This window comes from Oxyura jamaicensis, chromosome 1, assembly GCF_011077185.1.
Source record: "Oxyura jamaicensis isolate SHBP4307 breed ruddy duck chromosome 1, BPBGC_Ojam_1.0, whole genome shotgun sequence".
NCBI lineage: Eukaryota > Metazoa > Chordata > Aves > Anseriformes > Anatidae > Oxyura > Oxyura jamaicensis.
In genome coordinates, this window is record NC_048893.1 from 66,842,867 (window position 1) to 66,862,263 (window position 19,397).

The 19,397-nt window shown below is 38.5% G+C and overlaps 1 protein-coding gene across 6 annotated transcripts in view; it reads left to right on the forward strand.

Annotated features, from left to right (window-relative positions):
- Positions 1-19,397, forward strand: part of PIK3C2G (phosphatidylinositol-4-phosphate 3-kinase catalytic subunit type 2 gamma) — a 202,604-nt gene that overhangs the window by 162,438 nt on the left and 20,769 nt on the right. For 4 of the 6 annotated variants that reach the window (XR_004746201.1, XM_035310106.1, XM_035310126.1 and 1 more), the window contains 2 exons: positions 6,808-6,883; positions 15,764-15,858. Coding sequence is in view for 5 of the 6 variants with exons in the window: in XM_035310106.1 (XP_035165997.1) it covers positions 6,808-6,883; positions 15,764-15,858 (171 nt within the window). In the remaining variant the exon portion in view is untranslated. Of the gene's footprint in view, positions 1-6,807; positions 6,884-15,203; positions 15,307-15,763; positions 15,859-16,612; positions 17,555-19,397 lie in introns of those variants that run through there. The other 2 variants (XM_035310137.1, XM_035310146.1) reach the window with 2 other exon arrangements.

Genomic DNA, 19,397 nt, shown 5'->3' on the forward strand with positions numbered 1-19,397 from the left:
TTATAACTTTCCCAGCTGTGATTACATAGTGGAGTTTAAAGAGAAAATTGTCCATATGTAAACCAAACAGGAGTTTACTTATTACTATTAATAAAAATTATGTGCCAAGTTGAAATTGAGATTTCCAGTGATAGATTATATGTGTGTCACAGAGTTGCACTTAATTTAACATGGACAGCTAACTTGTGCTTGGCTGTCCTGACTGACCTTGCCAAATAAACTCTACAGGCTGAGGTTAATTGTTGTGTAAACTCTGTCACTCAAGGTAGAGTCATGGGTTTGTTTTATATTAGCACCTTTTGGTCACAGCGGAGGAAAAACTGATATAAGCCAGTGACCCAGAACTGGAGAGCTCTCTATCTTCTGCTGTTCTCTGGGCTGCTGTAAGGTACATGAATTTTCAATTTGGGCCAAGGGCTGCTGTGTTGAAGTCTAATCTACGGTTGGAAAATCAGACTGTTTAAAGTCCTGGGATGGTAATAAAAACACTTTCTAACCACACACAGAAGCTCTCCTCTCCCTCCTGCTCTATGGTCTGTGAACAGTCTAATAATCAGCCTGAGCATGCTGCCTTGCAATGGGCTTCCTAATTCCTTGCCTCCTCCCTTTATGGTCCTGCAGTGCAGGCCTGTGGAGATGGATAAGTTTTCCCAGTGTTACTGCTGAGACACTAGGACACAACAATGAACAGGGTATTTGTACGGAAATGTGAGCAGATCTGTTTGAGAACATATGTTGGTGTGGCTCTAAACTGGTCCAATGGGTGTATACAGACATGCTGGACTGTTCAGCTGCTAAAAACCATTCAAGTCTGTTACAGCCTGTACTGGTAAACCATGAGGAGGATAAAACAATTACATGCTTAAAACAATCATATAGCTACTGGTTTGCAGGACTTGGAGGGGGCATGATAGTAAAATGGAGTAATGAGCAGATTGTTTCCATCTATAAAGTGCTGTTGCATGCTGAAAATCATCTCGCTAACCCTCATGCATCTAACTTGAAATTCTCGGTGATAACCTTCAAAATTATTGATACTCTATAAACATCAAATCATTATTTTTACTTCAATATGCTTCCACTGCTGGGAGATGTAAGAAATTTAGAAAACACTGATGTATTCTGACCCACTTAGAACAAGGAGCCTGGTCAGTGGGTACTCCCAGCTGAAGGCTTCTTTTTCACTTTTCCCCTTTGGTATGACTCTTTGAAAAGTGTCATAGTGTCTTCTTGATTTTACTTTGATCAGAAAGCCAAGTTAGGAGGCTTTCTTCATAAAAATAAACACAATTATTTTGTCTCTCTGCATGCATAGGACCACTTTACAGTCAAATTTATCCTTTTTCAAATCAAATTGCTAGGGAGCCTGACCAAAACCATTTAGGGAGATGTCTGTTCTCAAGCTTTACCAAACTGTCATTCCTATGAAAGAGTAAAACTATGTAGGACTAAATAATTCATTCTGAAATTTGAGAAGAAATCACGCAAGATTAGATGCCTGTAGAACAGGGATCCTTGTATGTTCTTGACACAACCATTTTTCTCTGCTGTATTTTAGCTCTATGGTATCCTGGAGCACTGTTTGAGATTATACTAAGCCAAGAAGGGAAAGAGTTTTTATTTCATAATTAAATACCCTTGCTATCACTGTAAACACATTACCCTGATTGACTGGGCACCACTGACCATCTTTTTTTCAGCACTGAAGAGTTTAATCAAGTCCATGCAGGACCAACTGCATGCTTGATTCTATCAGCTAAGTAATTAAAAACCCTAGAAATAAAAAGTGAAATGGATTATATCCAGATTTGTTCCTCGGTCATGCCTTAAGTGCATGCTTTTCAGTCCAGACTAAGTTCTGATTATGAAAATTGTGTTATGATTACGAGTAAGTCGGAATGTCACTGACCTTTTCTGCCAAATGGTTTGAATGAAGGAAGGGATGTGGGAAATAGCTGTCTTCTCATTTGTACTGTAGCTCAAATGGAATTAAGTATTCAAATGGAATTAAGTATTTCTTTAAACTCTTCTTTAAAGAACAGAAACATCAAACCACGTTCTTCTATCTCTGAATTTTAGTATCAGATCCTTATTGGATCTGTGCTGAAAAATCTGTTGATGGAGATATTTGCTGTTGGGCTATTTTAAATGCTTAAACGTGTTTATGCCCATTTCTCTTCAACGTTTTTTAAGCCTATGGCTTACTTTGAGCATAAACCTCATTCACTGATTTTCTTTTAGACATTTGTTAAAGAATTGCCTGGAATAGGAGTGTGTTTTTCTAATTCAGGTTAACACTCATTTATAAATAACTACTCCACCAGACTATATACATGAACAACAAGCTATATTCATAACATCAACTACTAAAATGCAAAAGTTGATTTTCATATTGAGTCATTTAGGACACGATCAAAAATGTGTTTCAGCATCTTTTTTAGTTCCATTCTACTCCCCTCAAATCAATGGCAATATGTGTGATCACATCATAGAAATATTTAGTTCTGTGCCAGCTGCACTGTTGCTGACTGACTGATCGCTGCATGCACTGATATATTTGAGTCTTCTAGATCAGGCTAAGCAAAGCTACATATTCAACAATGTTTAGACCCCTGGAGTTTTGCTTCATTAAATGGCAAAATAGCCAAGTGTTGCCACAAATAATAGGTGAAACATCAAGGAACAATAATTGGATGGTTGATAACATGGGGGAGGACAAAATTATACACTGTTGCAGTATAAATCAAATCTATGACAAAAGGCAGCTGCTGCCACCTACTATTACAGTTTTCTCTATTTCACTCTTAACTCCAAATGAGAGATGGGCTGAATGGAGATTGCAGCCCAAATCTCAACAAATATAAATTAGGACTGCCCTAGTGGCTTGTCATTTTTCAGTAGTATTGTAGGAGGTTGCACACTCCCTGTGAACACAAAAGCAAGGTAAGGCTTTGTTAATTGAGTCTGCTCTTGGCCCTGCTGACAAGCAGCAGCATTTTAGATATTGACAAAGCTGAAAGATTTCTTGCTTATCTTTAAAGGACAACTTGCACCTGGCTTGGGCATTACAAATAAATATATACAAATAATAATAATAATAACAATAATAAAATAATAAGTGTAGGTGCACAGTAAGCTAATTAGTATGAAGAAATGAGGTGCATTGGGTTTTGTATCTATAAAAATTTTCTCTTTAATTTTCCAAATTATCTAAAAATTTAGGGGGCAGAGATAAACCAAGTGCAATCAGGTAAGCAAACAGTGACAATGTATCAGGTATGGACAGATTCTATAAAAAGCTTTATGTTGACTTGAAGGCTGTGTGAAATGAAATACATATTTCATTTGTATTTTATTCACTGGAGCTACTTGAGATTTACAGAGCTGAGAAAATATCTCTGGCAGTGCCCATATGGAGTTACATAACACAAAGGTACAAAGCATATCTAAGTTATGTGGGTCCCTTAAACTCTCACCACTCTTGTACTCCTACAGGCAGATATCAAACAGAGCCCAAATGGGGAGGGTTCAAAGTCCTCTCTTTTCCTCTGTCCTTTCCTGAAGTTATAATAGCTGCAACAAGGTCAGCTTTTTCTAGCTTCTTTCTTTCCCGCTGCTTCTCCATCCTGGTTAAGTATAACGGGTGCTTGGGTGTTCTCTGACCCCAAATCTACTCTAACACAGCTGAAAAGAGTGCTGAAAGCAAAGTAGAGACTGCTCTTTTTTTTCTTTCTTTCCTTTTTTTTTTTTTTTTATGAAATTAAATCTGGCTTGAAATCTGGCTGTGTTTCACTAATAGCAGAGTGCTTTTCTAGTTAAGCTCTAATGGAAAGCAGTGACAAATTCTACTGTGCTACAGTGGTGCAGCACTGTGCTAGTTCCCCTGATGCCATTGAAATTGCTTATTTCAGCTGTATCCTAGTGTGTATCCTAGAAGGTGGAATTCATCTCTTTTGAGGTAATGGCTGAATAAAGGTCACGCAAGAGTTCTAACCAGACCAGCACTGATGCACCTATACGTACCTGGCTGATCCCCAAAAGATTAATGTTTTTGAGTGACCTGGAAAAATACCAGCATTACTTTTTAAATTGTTTTCTAATTAGGTAAGAATGGTTAGAGAACTGGTAGGAGGCTTTCCTAAAAACCCCCAAATGGCTGTTATCTTATGGAATTTCCATTTACTGTTTTAAAGATAATAATTTAAGGGAAAAAATGGTAGGTGAGTTTTTGTGGTCATCTTCAGTCCCTGCCCATCTGCCAAGACTGTCACAGGATCTTAAGATTCCCACCTATGGTCACACGTCTTTGTAACAATAATTGCTTGTTCAGAAGTAGACTCTGTCCACATAAATATGGTGTGCATTTGACCATACATGCATTCAAGGCTCTGAAGTGCCTGGTTCTGCTTAGTGATGTAATTAGATGTATGCTTAACTCTAATGTGTCCAATTGATTGAAGTCCCATTAACTTCAACAGTATTTAGGAATCACCTGAAAGTTCAGCATGTGCTTTGGTGATCTGAAGGGTGAACTTAAGAAGGTACTTATATACTTTGCTGATGGAAATCTAAATGGTGGTATCCTGCAGTAGGTAGATTAGCACAGTTCAGGGAGAAACTGCTGTCTTGTACATAGCAGTGTACAAAATGCCTATTGAAGCAAATCTGTAAGAGAGCACCTCCATTGCTTTTGAAGCACTTTGTCCTTGATAAACTGCTAATCCGCTCCTGCAACCTGGCCTGTTTTTTCTTTACATTTACCAACATTAGCCTTGCTGCTTGCCCACATGCTTCAATACCAATTGAATACAATGGACACACAGACAGGGAATGCTTTGAAATTAGTGCTGTGACACTAGCCATGTACTTGCCCATTATGTTCATACCTAGTGTATGATCTGCACTGATTCTGCTTGTGTTCTTAAACCAAATGTCATTTTTTTTTCAGTGTTCTTTCCTCTAGGAAGAGAATTTGGAATTCTCTCCTGAAAAAAAATCTTCCCATCTCCTTTTTACAAACCTCTCTGTTCACTATTTTCAGATTGCTGAAAGAGTAAGCAGAGAGGAAGCAGAACAAGAGGCTGCCCAATGTGGAATTTTTCTATTTCTCTTTCAAGTCAGTCAGTGTATCCTTCCTTCCACATCCTGCCCACTTCTCTCAAGATCTTTCAGCTCAAAGGACTACCTAAGTTTCTTTGCTTATTTTCATGCTGTCACATAAAGGCTGAGCTGCCAAAAAATACATTCTTTCAACACTTGAGATTTCCTACCCTTGGGACTTGTGCTGAAAGAGCAAATGGAGGTCCCACAGGGAGTAACTTGGCTTTTTAAAGCTGTTAAAAGCTGAAGCAGGTGTATGGGTTTTCCACTATAACCTGTCCTTGTGAGATGAGAAAATAATTACTTGTGTTCATAATGGACAGGTATATTGGCAGTCCATTGATAATAGCTTAATTATTTGTCATTCAGTTCAAAGGAAAAAAAAAAAGTTGGTTTATCTTTTTTTTTTTCTGGTGTTTTTTTTTTTTTTTTTAAAGCAAATATCAATGTGGGAGAAAAAATCCCAAGTAGTGGAATGAAAAATAAAAGACAACTTCTAAAATAAATCCAGATTGCTAAATTTTATCTCCATGCCACATACACAGCTTGTTCTTCTGTTTGCTGAACTTACAGTAACTCCTCACTAGCTGCATTTGTCACTAAACTCTTCCTTTTATTTCTTTCCTTTCACAAATCATGCTGCATCTTGTTAAATTGAAGCAAGACAAAAGCTACATGAAATATATCTTGTTGATAAGAGAGACACATTATTTTTCCATGTCCTGGAATAAATAAATAAATAAATAGATGGTGGCATTTTAATGCTAGAATCAAAAAAGTCTCTTGTTCATCCCATTTGTTACAGCATCAGTCCAAGCGGTGTCAGTATGAATGTAGCAATTCTTACAGTCTTAAAGAAAGGCCATTCTGAAATATGACTTTATGAAAAAGGCAATAAAATGTAATTACTATCCACCTTTGATTCAGAATCATAAGAATTCATTTTAGAATTCATATTTTTATTGCCTTGCACAATACTCAAATCTGGGGATTTGGTTTATTGGTTTAATTCTCTAAAGCTAAAAGTAACTACCTGTTACATATGTTCTCTAGAGCAACACAGAGCAGTACATAAAAAACAAAGTGATAGGGCAGTGTGTAAGGTGGCTTACTCTTTGAAACAGGCTGGTAAAATATGACTATCTCTGGTAGGAGTTAACTCTGTATGGACCTTTTCGGTGTGAGTGTCCAAGTGTAAGCCTCCAAGTGAGGTACACACAATGTCTAAGCCTGAGGGTAGGGCACAGGTCAGGTCAGATGCTTGGGGCTGGTCCTCTGCCAAGGACAATTTTCACACTTACTGCACAATACTCAGGAAAGATGTTATCCTGCATTTGTTTCATAGATGTGCTGCACTGTAAATGTAGTTGCAGCTGCTAATGTGTATATTGGAGATATGAAGATCAACTAAGAATGCAAAATATGTGGCCTATATTGCAAGTTGCTATTTGGATGGGTGTTGAAAGAAAGGGGTGAGGTAGGCACCTGTGCAGCCTCCCTGAGCCAGTGGTAAGGGGCACCACTGTCTTCCCAGTGCCTGCGTAGAAATCATTCCATCGGGTTCTCGCCCATGATCAGAGGGGAAAGGCTGCCCTTCACTGCTTACTCCAATATACGCATCAAAAGCCTACCAGCAATCTGCTCTGAGAGAACTAATTCAAGGAACAGATATGTGATATTCCCTAAACTATTTCTATTTTCTTTCAGAATGAGCTTGTACTCAGCTTCTTCTTGAATTGGACCAAAAATACCTTCAGAGAAACATCATCATCTTTGACCTTAGGTATGTGAATTACCAATCTTCTTTATTCTTAGGTGAATAAAGTGTTTAATGTGAATTTTTTTTTTAATCTATAGATAACCACCAAATCCTTCCTGACTTATCAAGGTCTCTAGAAATGTTTTAGTAATGTGACCTGTAGCTTCTTTCACTTTGGCATATGCTCCTCAGCCTTGCTTCACTTCTTTTTGAATAAACATACCTATATGCAAAGTAAAAGTTTATTTAGACAAACTGTGGCATGTTTCTTGTTTTACAAAACAATTTTCAGAGAAGAATCTAGAGGAAAGGGTATGAGTCATGACAAAGCACAATGTATACTTGGACAGGAAAAGAAAATCAGGGATTACTTTAGTCATTTTTACAATGAGTGGAGCATGTAAATAACAGAACATTATGTTAATGCCTAGGCATACATTATTAATGGTAGTGGTAATACACTTCTTTCTAAATGACATTCTGCTTTGTTCCCTTAGCCTATCTAAATGCTTAACCATTTTCCTCTTCTGTGCAGCACCTAATTTAATCTAATCTCTGGCATTGCAGAATTAAGAGCCAAAGCATAAACCATATAATGTAAACCATGGATGTTTCTTATCTTCCACTGCACTAGTTCTACACTGAAAATAAACTTCAATAGTCAATTTTTAGGTGAAATAAAATTTCATAAAGAAGCCTGCAGCTGCACCCTGCACCAAAACAATTCATCTGGTTGTTTTTTGCTCCAAGTGACAGAAAGTTTCAAAGATGTCCAGTTCTTGCACTCCTTTCTGAAATGTGGATTAGCTCAGCATATTTAGTTTGCATGTCCATTATGTTAATTTATTCTCTCTACAGACAGGGGCTTTATTATCTCTTTTGCTGTGACCATTTTTTAAAAATTCATCAGAACAAAATAAATCCCATTCTGTCTTCTCAGCCTTTGGAAGAACTCCCCCGGTGTAGTTTATTTGATTAGGGATGCCATTATCATATTAAATCCATTATGAATATTGCAAATTACTAATGGTTGCTCTAACTTGTACAAAAGAATGAGAGGATAATGCAGAAATGGCCTAGGTGTTTGAAATATTCAAAACTGAATCTTACCACAGAAAATCCAACTTAGAGTAGAAATGTGACATATATCTGGGTTCATGGGCTACTGCTCTCTATAGACTCTCTAACCGATGTCGCAGAGATGAGAGTGAGCTGAGGCATGAGGGAGTTTAAGTCTGAGGTCTTTAGATTTTGACACTTCAATTAGATTTAGGTGCCTAGTTATTACAGAGAATCTGGGTGTAAATATCTTGTGCAAAGCATGAATTGAACTGTAACAAAGTTCCAAAATAAATTAGTCCTACAGCGGTGTCCTAAACCAGTATAATCTGAAGGGTGAATCCTTAAGTTTGTTGACAATTACTTGAAAATCAGAGAACAGGATGAAAAAAAAAAAAAAAAGAAAGAAAGGTAAGAATGTGTTTAGTGGGTATTTGACGAAAGCTATGTGACAGAAAACCCAATCTGCTGGTTCACTGTGAACTCAGTGGTCCCATTACATAAAGGTCACAACCTGGTCAGGAGAGATTAATTAGTGTAGTTACAGAGGGTATCATTTTCCTACTCAGGAACTCTGCCCTTTAAAGTCTGGACTCATTCATTCTAGGCCCAGGACAAAACCATTGTTTAACAGAAATATATATATACACACATATGTATATATATATATATCTCCCTTTGACCTAGAAATTGGTTGCTGACATTTATTAATAGAATACAGTAGATCCAAGGTCCACACCAGGACACAATGAGTTTAGATACTGTAAAAACAGAGATCAAGAATTATGGACTGAGCTGCTTTGAGTATGCCACCACTTCTGGTTGGTGAGGAAAGGGATTGAACCTGGTCCACAGCTGATTGCAGCTGTCAGCCTACCAACCATGCACATACTAATTACTCACTTGAAAAATTTTCATGCATTACTCTAAGTTTCACCCCTTGTTTTTGGAGTTAGATCTCTGTACTGGGTCTGGCTGGGATGTTAACTTTCCCTGCAGCAGCCCATACAGTGCTGCGCTCTGCACTTGTAGCTAGAACAGCAGTGGTATCACACCAGTGTTGTGTCTGCTGCTGAGAAGTGCTGGCACAGCATCAGGACTCTCTCTAACCCTCCTAGGGGGTGGGCAAAAAAGTGAGAAAGAAACATCACCAGGGCAGCTGACCTAAACCAACCAAAGGGATATTCCATACCATATGATGTCACACTCAGCAATAAAAGGTGGAAAAAGGAAGAAGAGGGGAGGGGTGGGCTCTCGTTGTGAAAACGTCTGTCCTCCTCCCGAACACCGGCTGCGTGCGTTGAGGCCCTGCTTCAAGGACGTGGTCAAGCATCGCTCATTTGTGGGAAGTAGAGAGTAATTTCTTTCCTCTGCACTTCCACATAGCCTTTACTTGTTTTGTTTAGTTATTCCCTTTCCCCCTCCCTCTTCCCCTTTCCCTTTTTTCCCTTTAGTTGAATTGTTTAATTAATAATATTTCCTTAATAATATATATATATATATATTTCCCTCTTTAATTAAATTATCCTTATCTCAACCCGTGAGTTGTTCTTTCCTTTACTTCTTCCCCTCCTCATCTGAGGAGGGGGAGTGAGAGAGCGGTTGTGGTGTTCAACTGCCTAGCACGGTAAAACCACCACAATCTCTGCCATACTCTAGCTACCTCGCTCACTTAGAGCTATATTGCATGACATTCACCGCCCTATTATGATCTGTCCTATAAGTAAAGGAAGACACAAGTCCAGCTAAGGCAGGCTGGTGATTATGCCAAGCTGCCAGGTAGCATACAAAGAGTTGCTGGGCAGGGCACTGTCTGTTGGCCCTGGGGGCTCGTCTTTGCTGAGGGTGCCCTGAAACACTTAACTTGAAAGAAAGCCCTATAGAAATGCCATATTTGAACTGGGGTGGGAAATTCATTGTGCCTGCAGGAAAAAGGTAATTACCATGAAAACAATACATCCTTCATCCACAGATTTTATTGTTTTATGAACATATAAACACCTTAATTTTGGCCTGTTTTGAAGAATAATGCAGGATTAATATGGGCTGCAGCTTTCCATGAACCTTGTGGTTTCTCTCTCATCCTTTACATAAGCAAATCATCTGTCTTTTAGTTAGGATCAATGTAAAATAAAGCCAATGCCCAGCAGAAGCAGGTTATGAATTTTGATCAAGATAGCATTCTTCGCTTACACAGCTTTAATTTACAAATGTTGTAGGTAATTACACTTACTAAAGTAAAATAAAAATTAAAATTTATGAAATTGTACTGTGCTCCTAGCAATGAAGAGACTAAAAATCAGTGCTAAATTTACTTTGACATGAATACTGATTCAATATTCCCAGTGGGATGGATTCTGAATTACACTGAATATTGTCAGCATTTCATTACACCACACACACTACAAGGAAGTGAGAGCAGATATTAGGAATGATTCACAGACATTTATAAAGAATCTTAAAAAATAAAAAGAAGAAAGAAAATCTATCAAAATTATTTTATATCAATCTATATATTTTATTTTTCTTCTCTGGAGTTTTTATCTCATGAAAATATGATTAATTGAGCCTGTTTTGGCAAAGTTATGAAAGCAAGAAGTCTTTGGTATTGGTTATAACTGTTCACAACCCAGGTCCAGTTCTGGCAGGTTTTATCAGTGTTGCATGCACTTCAGTGTGCTTTTGTCTATTTAGAGCAGTAGAGGAAATATCTCTGTGACCTTCTGAAGCAAGATCCAAGCATTCCAAAAAGCAAATGTACAGTACGCCACTCCATGAAGAATCCCATTCTTCATGAATGCTCCCTCAGGAGAGTAGGCTATTTTGCTCATGTTATATAGCATTCCTATCTGCTGCAGTTGCTCATTCTTGATGTAAAGCAACTGCCATAAATTGTGTTCCTATTTCACTTGGGTTTAGGCTGGTTTGCTGGCCATAAGCACCTCTTGTTGATTTACAGGATGTGAGCAGGGAGAGAATCAGTGAATATACCTGTGTTCCTCAGGGGTTGGTATTGGAACAGGTTCTGTTTAACATCTTTGTCAGTGATGTGGACAGTGCAATTAAGTGCACCCTCAGCAAGTTTGCCAATGCCACCAAGCTGTGTAGTATGGTTGACATGTTGGAGGGAAGAGATGCCTTCCAAAGGGACCTTGACAGGCTCAAGAGGTGGGCCTGTGTGAAACGCATGAAGTTCAACAAGGCCAAGTGCAAGGTTCAGCATCTGGGCTGGAGTAATTCCAAGGACAAATACAGGCTGGGCAGAGAGCAACCTGTGGGTGTTACACCTGGGGGTGTTGGTTGATGAGAAGCTCAACATGATCCGGCACTGTGTGCTTACAGCCCAGAAAGCCAATCGTATCCTGGGCCGCATCAAAAGCAATGTGACAAACAGGGCAAGGGAGGGGGTTCTCACTCTCTGCTCTGCTCTCATAAGACCCCACCTGGAGCCCTGTGTTCAGCTCTGGGGGTCCCAGCACCAGAAGGCCAGGGACCTATTAGAATGAGTCCAGAAGAGGGCCAGGAAGATGATCAAAGGGCTGGGCACATCTCCTTATGAGGACAGGCTTAGGGAGTTGGGGTTGTTCATTTTGGAGAAGAAAAGGCTTCGGGGAGACCTTACAACAATCATCTGTTACCTAAAGTGGGCCTACAAGAAACATGGAGAGGGACTCTTTGTAAGGGAGCGTAGTGATAGGACAAGCAGTAATGATTTTAAACTAACAAAGGGTAGATTAAAATTATATATTAGGAAGACTTTCTTCACTCAGAGGGTGGTGAGGCACTGGAGCAGGCTGCCCAGAGAAGCTGTGGATGCCCCATTCCTGGAGGTGTTCAAGTCCAGGTTGGATGGGGCTTTGAGCAACCTGATCTGGTGGGAGGTGTTGCTGCCCATGGCAGGGGGGCTGGAATTAGACCATCTTTAAGGTTCCTTCCAATCCAAACCATTCTGTGATTCTGTGATCTACAGTCAGGTACATTGGAGGCTCAAAAACCCAAGCTGTAGCTAAAGCAAGCAACTGGTTGGCTTGGAGTGTTCAGCTCTGGTCCTGGAAAATGGAACAGGTTCCAGTACCCTTTGGTTGGTCAGAACAGGCTAACACCAAGAAGGTATAAGACATATCCAAGGGTACAGAAGACAGAATAATATTAACTCCCTGCTGGTAGTGCTATGACATTTTGTTAATTAGTGTTTGCATATTGCTTTGCAATCTACATGTGAAATTCAGTGTAATAAATTATAGTTTCCCTATTAATTTCATCAGTTTTCTGTGTAGCATCATCCCCACTGTTTATATTTCTCATGTATTGTGCAAATCATAATGCAGAGCTTGTTTTAAAATGCTGCTAAAGAAAACACCACACAAAATACAGAATTTAGAGCAGGTAGTTCTCCAACAGGCTAGAAAAAACATTTAGATAATGAAAGAACTACATAACTGATTGCTCTGAAGATCATTCCACCTTCAATAGAAATTAATTCGAAAACTGATTTCTTTAATTTTGTCATTTAAAAAGAAGAATAGACCCACATTTTTCCAGCGTTCATGCTTCTTGATGGAAAAGAGTATAAACTGGCACAATGTTTGAGTTTCTCTGTAGTGGAAATTGGCAACTGACATTCACTCCCAAGTGCTGGGGCATGCAGACAGACACGAGTCATTTATAAAAATGTTACAAATGCCATTCTGTCTGTTGGCACTCCAACTCCAGGGTCCTCATTTGATATTTGACAGGTTTTGCATTGACACCAGTGAGTGAAGTATCAGCCCCTGGGAGGGAAATCTTGCTTCATGGAAGTCAGTGAAGCTTTATCCTATATCTACAACAGACCGGCAGTTGGTGCTTACATATAATGAAGTGCAAGTAGAGCATGACAGTTCCTAAAAATGCAGGGTCTGAGCTCAAGTCCATCTGCCCAAGCTGGATAGACTGAAAGTAATTATTGTATGTTTGTTTTATTATTATTTAAAGCTAAAATCACCTAGACTTCAAAAAGACTATGATTTAGAACTGAATGTGGGAGAACCTAAAATATAACATCTGAGTCTAGCTAACAGAAACTGTCTTTTATTATGAAATATAAGGAATAGAAGTTTCTTCCACATTTACCAAATATCTTGTATTGTTTTTCCCCCCTTTTTCTTCATTTAAGGGCTGGTTTTGTTTTTGCTTTTGTGTTTTGATTAGTGCTCAATTTATTCCCATAGCAGGAGCAAATACTTCGGTAATAGCCATAGGTCAATTAGAATTGCATTCTCCCCCCCCCCCCCCACCCCCCCTTCACTTTTCATTATTTTCAGAAGTCCTTCACTGGACATAAGCACTCACACTATAAAACCTAATGCAGAAAAAGGCAGTGACTGTAGTGGTAGGAGAGAGAGGCACAATGTTTCACTGAATTCTAATGACGTAATTTTGCTTATGAGGTCTGCTGCCCTTGCTAAACTGCTCAAGATGACCCACTCCAATTCACAAAATTGACAGAGCCCCTCAAGAGAATTGTGTCCTTGCATTAAAGCACAACCCCCTTGTGTTGCACTGAGTTGAAAGCCCTAGGATTCTAAGTTTCCTGCTGAAACTTAAAGGAAAAGGCCCCCACAGGGTTTTTTAAAAATGGTAACAGCTTTGCAGAGCAGCGAGAGGGGGCAATGGGGATTGTGAGCTTTTTGTTACCCTTGGGGGAAAAAAAAAATCAGCATTTTCTGCTTCATGGAGTTTTTCTCACTTTCCTTATCCCTCACTGTCCTTCTTTGCATACAACAAATGAAATAAGGTATAGTCTAGCTAAGTGATTTGTCACAGCTCATGAAGGAGAATAACAAATGAAGGACTGCATCTCAGTCTTCTAAGTCCTAGCTTAGTGATTTCTTCACAACATTTCAATTCTTCAAGAGTCTGTTTCAGGCTCTTCTCTAATTAGGGTATGATTAAAAATATATTTTTGTAGTCTCCAAAGGGAAGAAACTGGAGAGGCCTTCATCTTCTAAAATTCCAGTCCAAACAACAGCAACTCAGAAGTATTGATATTCAGACTGCCTGGAAAAATATCTTATGGCAATTGTGTGTACCCACTGTTATTTTTAATTAATTTTAATTCCTTTCCTTAGGATAAAAGGCAATTACACTAGCTCTCTGGTTCTCTGTGGTACATTACAGCACTGTAATTCTATCTGCTTAGCAGTTATTTTAGGCTCTGTTCACTCAAGAGGTTACACATTTGGTTTCTTCAGAAAAACGTAGCCAACATGGCTTATTCTTTAAAACTTCCCTCTTGCTGCTTCCTCTGCTGACTAACAGAGTAAAGGCTGAGGAGAGAGGGGTTGATTTTTTGCCCTTATGACCCTGGCTGTAACAGTTGCTGGTGCACATGTGCAAAAGAGAAATGGGGAGAGTAAAAGAGTGCACAGGTGTCTGCTGAGACTTCAAGGGAGTTATGAAAATCCTGTCCGCTACTGAAGATGAATAGTCCCGATGCTCTCTAAAACACCTCTTATTTCTACTGCGTAACACCAGTGTGTGATGGTAGTTCTTTCATTCTCATCATCCTTTCTCATTCCCTCCACTTTTAATAGGATATGTTTCTATTTAAAGAATTAATTACTATTGTATTGTTTTGTCTTGTGTCTCGCCATGTGGTAGGATTATGTTTTACTGGCAGATCCCAAGACATGTGCAGGGGAGCAGCACCTTTCTGTTTGAGGTTTCAAGCCCAGCTATATTTTTAATGGGGAGGAAGGCAGAACAAAACGTAGCTCCTGCAAGATAGCTGTTTTGTTGTAAGGTTAGCAGGATTAAGTTATTTTTTCAAGTAGAGTAAATATAAAATACTGAATGCAACACAGCCTTGGTCTAATTAAAGGAAACCCTGTTTCTGCAAGTAAAAACAGGCTAGTTCATGCAGGCAGTGTCTGGGCTGCCTTTGATGATCACAGTGTGGTGAGAGCCCTGGGCCTCAGACCAAGTGGTGCAAAAAGTCTCATGTCCCCCGTGCTCAGGGTTAGCACTGCAGAATAAGAAGGTCAGAGAGATACCAATGAGAGGTTATTGTTTTCACTGTTACCTGGTATATCATGGTAAAAAACATTTTTATTGTCTGCATTGTCTCGGTGGGACAGGTAAGTCACATGTCCCAGTTCAAGGACACACCTTTTTGGCAGTGAAGACAGCTGGCTCAATGCCTCCAACAGAAAGAAGGATCAGGATATGCTTAGTCATTTATTCCATATTACGAGCTTGATTCTTCTTGCTTGGAAACTGATTTTTTATTTTATTTTATTTTCAGTGGGAATGAAGTCAGACTGTGTAAATTCATTTTAGCAGAAAATCTGTGAAAGGAGAGGGTTGTATGAAAACCAGCCTGGAGCAGGAGAAATACAGAATGAGGAAGGGAGAGTTTAAATCTGTTAGATATAGATGTTGTTATTGTAAATCTACTATTGTTTTGGAACTGGTCTGGAAACCTGTGTGTGTGTGTGTTTTTTGGTTTGGTTTGGTTTTGTGGTAGGAACTGAAAAAAAAAAAAAATTTAAATGCAGCAATACTAACTAGAGTAATTAAAAATATATAGAATTATTTTTAGTTCAGTCACAAATTTTCCACTGAAATTCAGATTGATGGCAGTCAGAAAACAAAAATTTCACTGTCAATGTATAAACAAGCAAGAAGATGAGTACTATATCAGACCACTTTCTTGATCACACTCTTTAATTGTGTTTTCTAATTTGATCACTGATTTAAGCAGGAAATAATTTTGTTGGATATATTAATTCATGTATTCTGCAGTATTTTAGATATTTACTTCCACTAAGCTGTTCATTAAAAAATCAAACTGACCTTTTTTAGGTCCTCAGTCAACTGATCATAAGCCTGGAGTACAATTAGTCATATCTTATGAGGGCACCCATCTGACAATAATGCTGAAACACATGAGGAATATTGTAAGTATTTTCATCATAATCTATAAATCATAAGTCTTTGAATGTGCAGAGTACTTTGAAAATATTAATACTAAAACACCATTTCTGATATAAGCAATTTTAACTCAGAATTATGATGATGCTTTTTTCAACATTTAATACTTGTTGTCTTCCTTTGATCTCATTCAGTATGGGACTTATTTAGAAACCTAATGTCTGGCAACGATCTTTTCCAGGCCATATAGAAAAACAATTTTGATGCCTCTTTTGTCCCTTTCAGCTGACACATTTTGATGCCATCTAGATATATGGCCTCATACAGCATCATAACTCTTTGAGGGATGTCAGTCTGGTTCTATTGATTATCCACACCCTTCTTTCAACCCAACATGATGAGTCTACAAGCAGGAAAGAGGTCAGCAGAGGGAGTAGTGGAGTGTTTAAAGAAGCAATGTCTCCGTGTGATGATGCTCACCCTTGTAACAAGCTCTCTGTCATGAGGCTAAATGGTAAATACTGCACATTTCTGGAGCCAGGCTATACAAGGAGAGAGCTGGCAGAGCTCTCTCAGCACAAGACAGATTAAATTGTTGAGAGTAACACGAGAGATCTAGATGGGTACCTCAGCTGAGACAGTGTGTCTGCTATATCATCATGAGTTCAGCCACCTGGATTCCTCTTGAATTCCCTGTTGCTCAGGTCTTGAGTAATAGCTGTGGCAAAGAGATCCTTTGCTATCTTTGTTTATCTGGAAGATTTGTGCTTCTGTATGCAGGTTCTTGTTCCATACACTGAAGCTGCCTCCATCTCAGACTGTATCACAATAGGTTTCCCTACGTCAGGTCAAACTGAGGAATGTATGTGAGTGCCATCCAGTAACAAAACATTTAATTATTCGTACAAGTCACATGAGGATTATGTAGCTCCAGCTGTTCATTGGCCACTCCAGCTTCTGATATTCATTTCAAGTATATTAATTTTACTCTATAAAATCCTGTAACTTTTCTGTCCTGAGAGACTTGCCTTTTGTTTCCTATGTACCATCCTGACAGGTGAGATCAGCCTCTGCTGGCCCAGTTTATATGAACTTTACCTTCAGGATATAGTATAACACCCTCTTTATTTTTCCTATTGTACTTTCTAAAGCTAAATGGCTTTGATAAACTTCTATGTTGTGGGAGGGGAATATGTAAATGTTTGCTGTGCTCATTTGTTACTGTGAGTTCAGGTGGGTAATGTGGAGATGTACACAAATAGAGCTACAGATGTTGGAAACAGTCATTCTCCTTGTTTTTGTCATTTTAAATGTATAGGTTCATAACTGTATTCTTCAACTTAGAAAGTACATGACAATTAAATGAAAATAAATTACAACATAGATGATTGTGTATAGATAAATTGAAATGCAGGGTTCAGTTCACTTTATGGGAAGGGACAATACAAATTTAAGTTAGCGTCTAGCTCAGGAAGGTCAGTGACTTAAATGAAATCCTTTTCAGTGAGTTTGCAGAGAAGTGGTAGGAGTCCAATTCAGTAAAACTAGCTATGATTCATGGCTTGAAAATAAGGTGACTGTTTTAGCAGCCTAACTTAGGCAACCATGTTTTTAAATCCTGGGCTTCTGATTCCTTCCTGCAAGCCAGCCATCCTTCATTTAATCTGATCTGAAATATGAAATTGTTGAGCTTTGGGGTACTGTGATACTGGACTGCCTTCAGACTAGCAACCTATAAAAGAAATGTTCTTTATGCCATTAGTAGTCTTCTCAGCTTTCTAGTTGTACAGATCAATCTCTCTGACATGCTCTCTTTTCTTTTTCCTTTCTTTCTTTCTTTCTTTCTTTTTCCTTTTTTTTTTAAAAAAAAAAAAAAATGAACAGGGATTTAAAAAGTATGCCAAGATCATATCTTATTCAAGACATGTTAAAGCTATTTCAGGTATATTCAGTCTCTTGCAGAGTCTCACTAATTATATTTTAGTGGTTCATCTGTGCAGAGATTACTTTGCCATCTTGTTTTATTTCATAATTTGTAGTAAATAATTCTTGTGCCACTCTTCCCCATTTAATTTATCTATTTATAGAGATTTTATGATGTGTTCAGATGTGAAAATAATTGTAGTGGGTCAAATTAATCCCAAATGTAGCCTCATAGAACTGACAGAAGTTGTGATACAGAATTTTGATCCATGTAAATAAAATTTATTATTTGTGGGTATTTGTTCTCAGCATGTTAATAGATCTCAATCCTGTTGTGCAAACCTTATATTAATACATGATGTACAAGTTAATCCATAAGGAGCTGGTGTTGTTTATAGCTGTTCTCAATATCACACAGGTTCTTTAAGGGAGGAAGTCAAAAGAATGCAATGCTAGCTTTGCAGGATTTTTCATGTGGGTTGTCATAGTAGAAAATGCTATCGCATTTGAAAGAGTATTGGTCTGGTGCAGACATACCAGATGACTGTCTAATGTTGGTATATACATCGATTCCACAGAGCAGGCACTTTTGGTCTGATGCATCCACATGTGCCAGATTTGCTGCATATATACAAATCAGTCATTCCTAGATCTGCTTCCAAATCTCTTTTCTAACAACACCAACATTTCAGTTACATGTTATGAAAGCCAGTCCTTCTTGAAGAAAACTCTATTAGAAATACCTCAAAAAACAACAATAGAGTAGAACAGCCTTATGGATTTTGAGACTGCAAAGGACCATTAATCTAACCTAACCTTCTGTAAAGCACAAACTCTATTTTTCCACTGAAAAAAATGCTTGTATCTTGACAAACAATGCACATGGTAAAACATTCAAAAGGGAGAGATATAAGACGGGTTGCAAATGTTTGCCTGCACTTTAAGGCTGTGTATGCACAATGAAGTTCTGTTAAATAGATATAAGGCTTATAAGATGTTATCAATGTTTCAGTCTCATGATTTCCCTTAGAAATTCATACTTTTAACTGAATTCTGAGATTCTGTAAGTCAGGTGACTCACAGCTTCTACTTATGATTTGAAGGCATCAAGATCACTGTTGAGGAAAAAATAAATAAATCCAATTTTCAAAGATAGAAAAGATGCAATAGTAATAAAATGTAATTTTTCATACGTGTATATTACATAACTTTAAGTCAGCCTCTTGGACCATTACGTGCACCCCTCAAATGCAGACAGTGCTTGTGCACTTCATGCACAAGAGGTTGAGGCAATATTGACTTACGAAAATGAAGCTGGGAAAGAAGGAAACGTTGGTGTAGCAATAAACTGGAGAGGTTATGTGGAGAGACTGGGAGAGTTTTTCTCTGAGTCTTGGAGGATGTGGCAGCAGAAGGAGATGAATCAAGGCTAGCTTCTTACAGAAACTCAGTAGTGCCATACCTCACAAAATGCACTAAGTGGTCTTGGGAGGAAGATACAGGATCCAGGGTGAGGTTTTAGCATGTGAAAGGGCTTGTCAAGGAGGATCAAGAACAACCCAGCTTTGGCAGGACAATACCCAGAAGAACGGCAGCAGTCAGTAACAGAAGCACAGAGGGAGTGCTAGGAAGAATGCCTGAG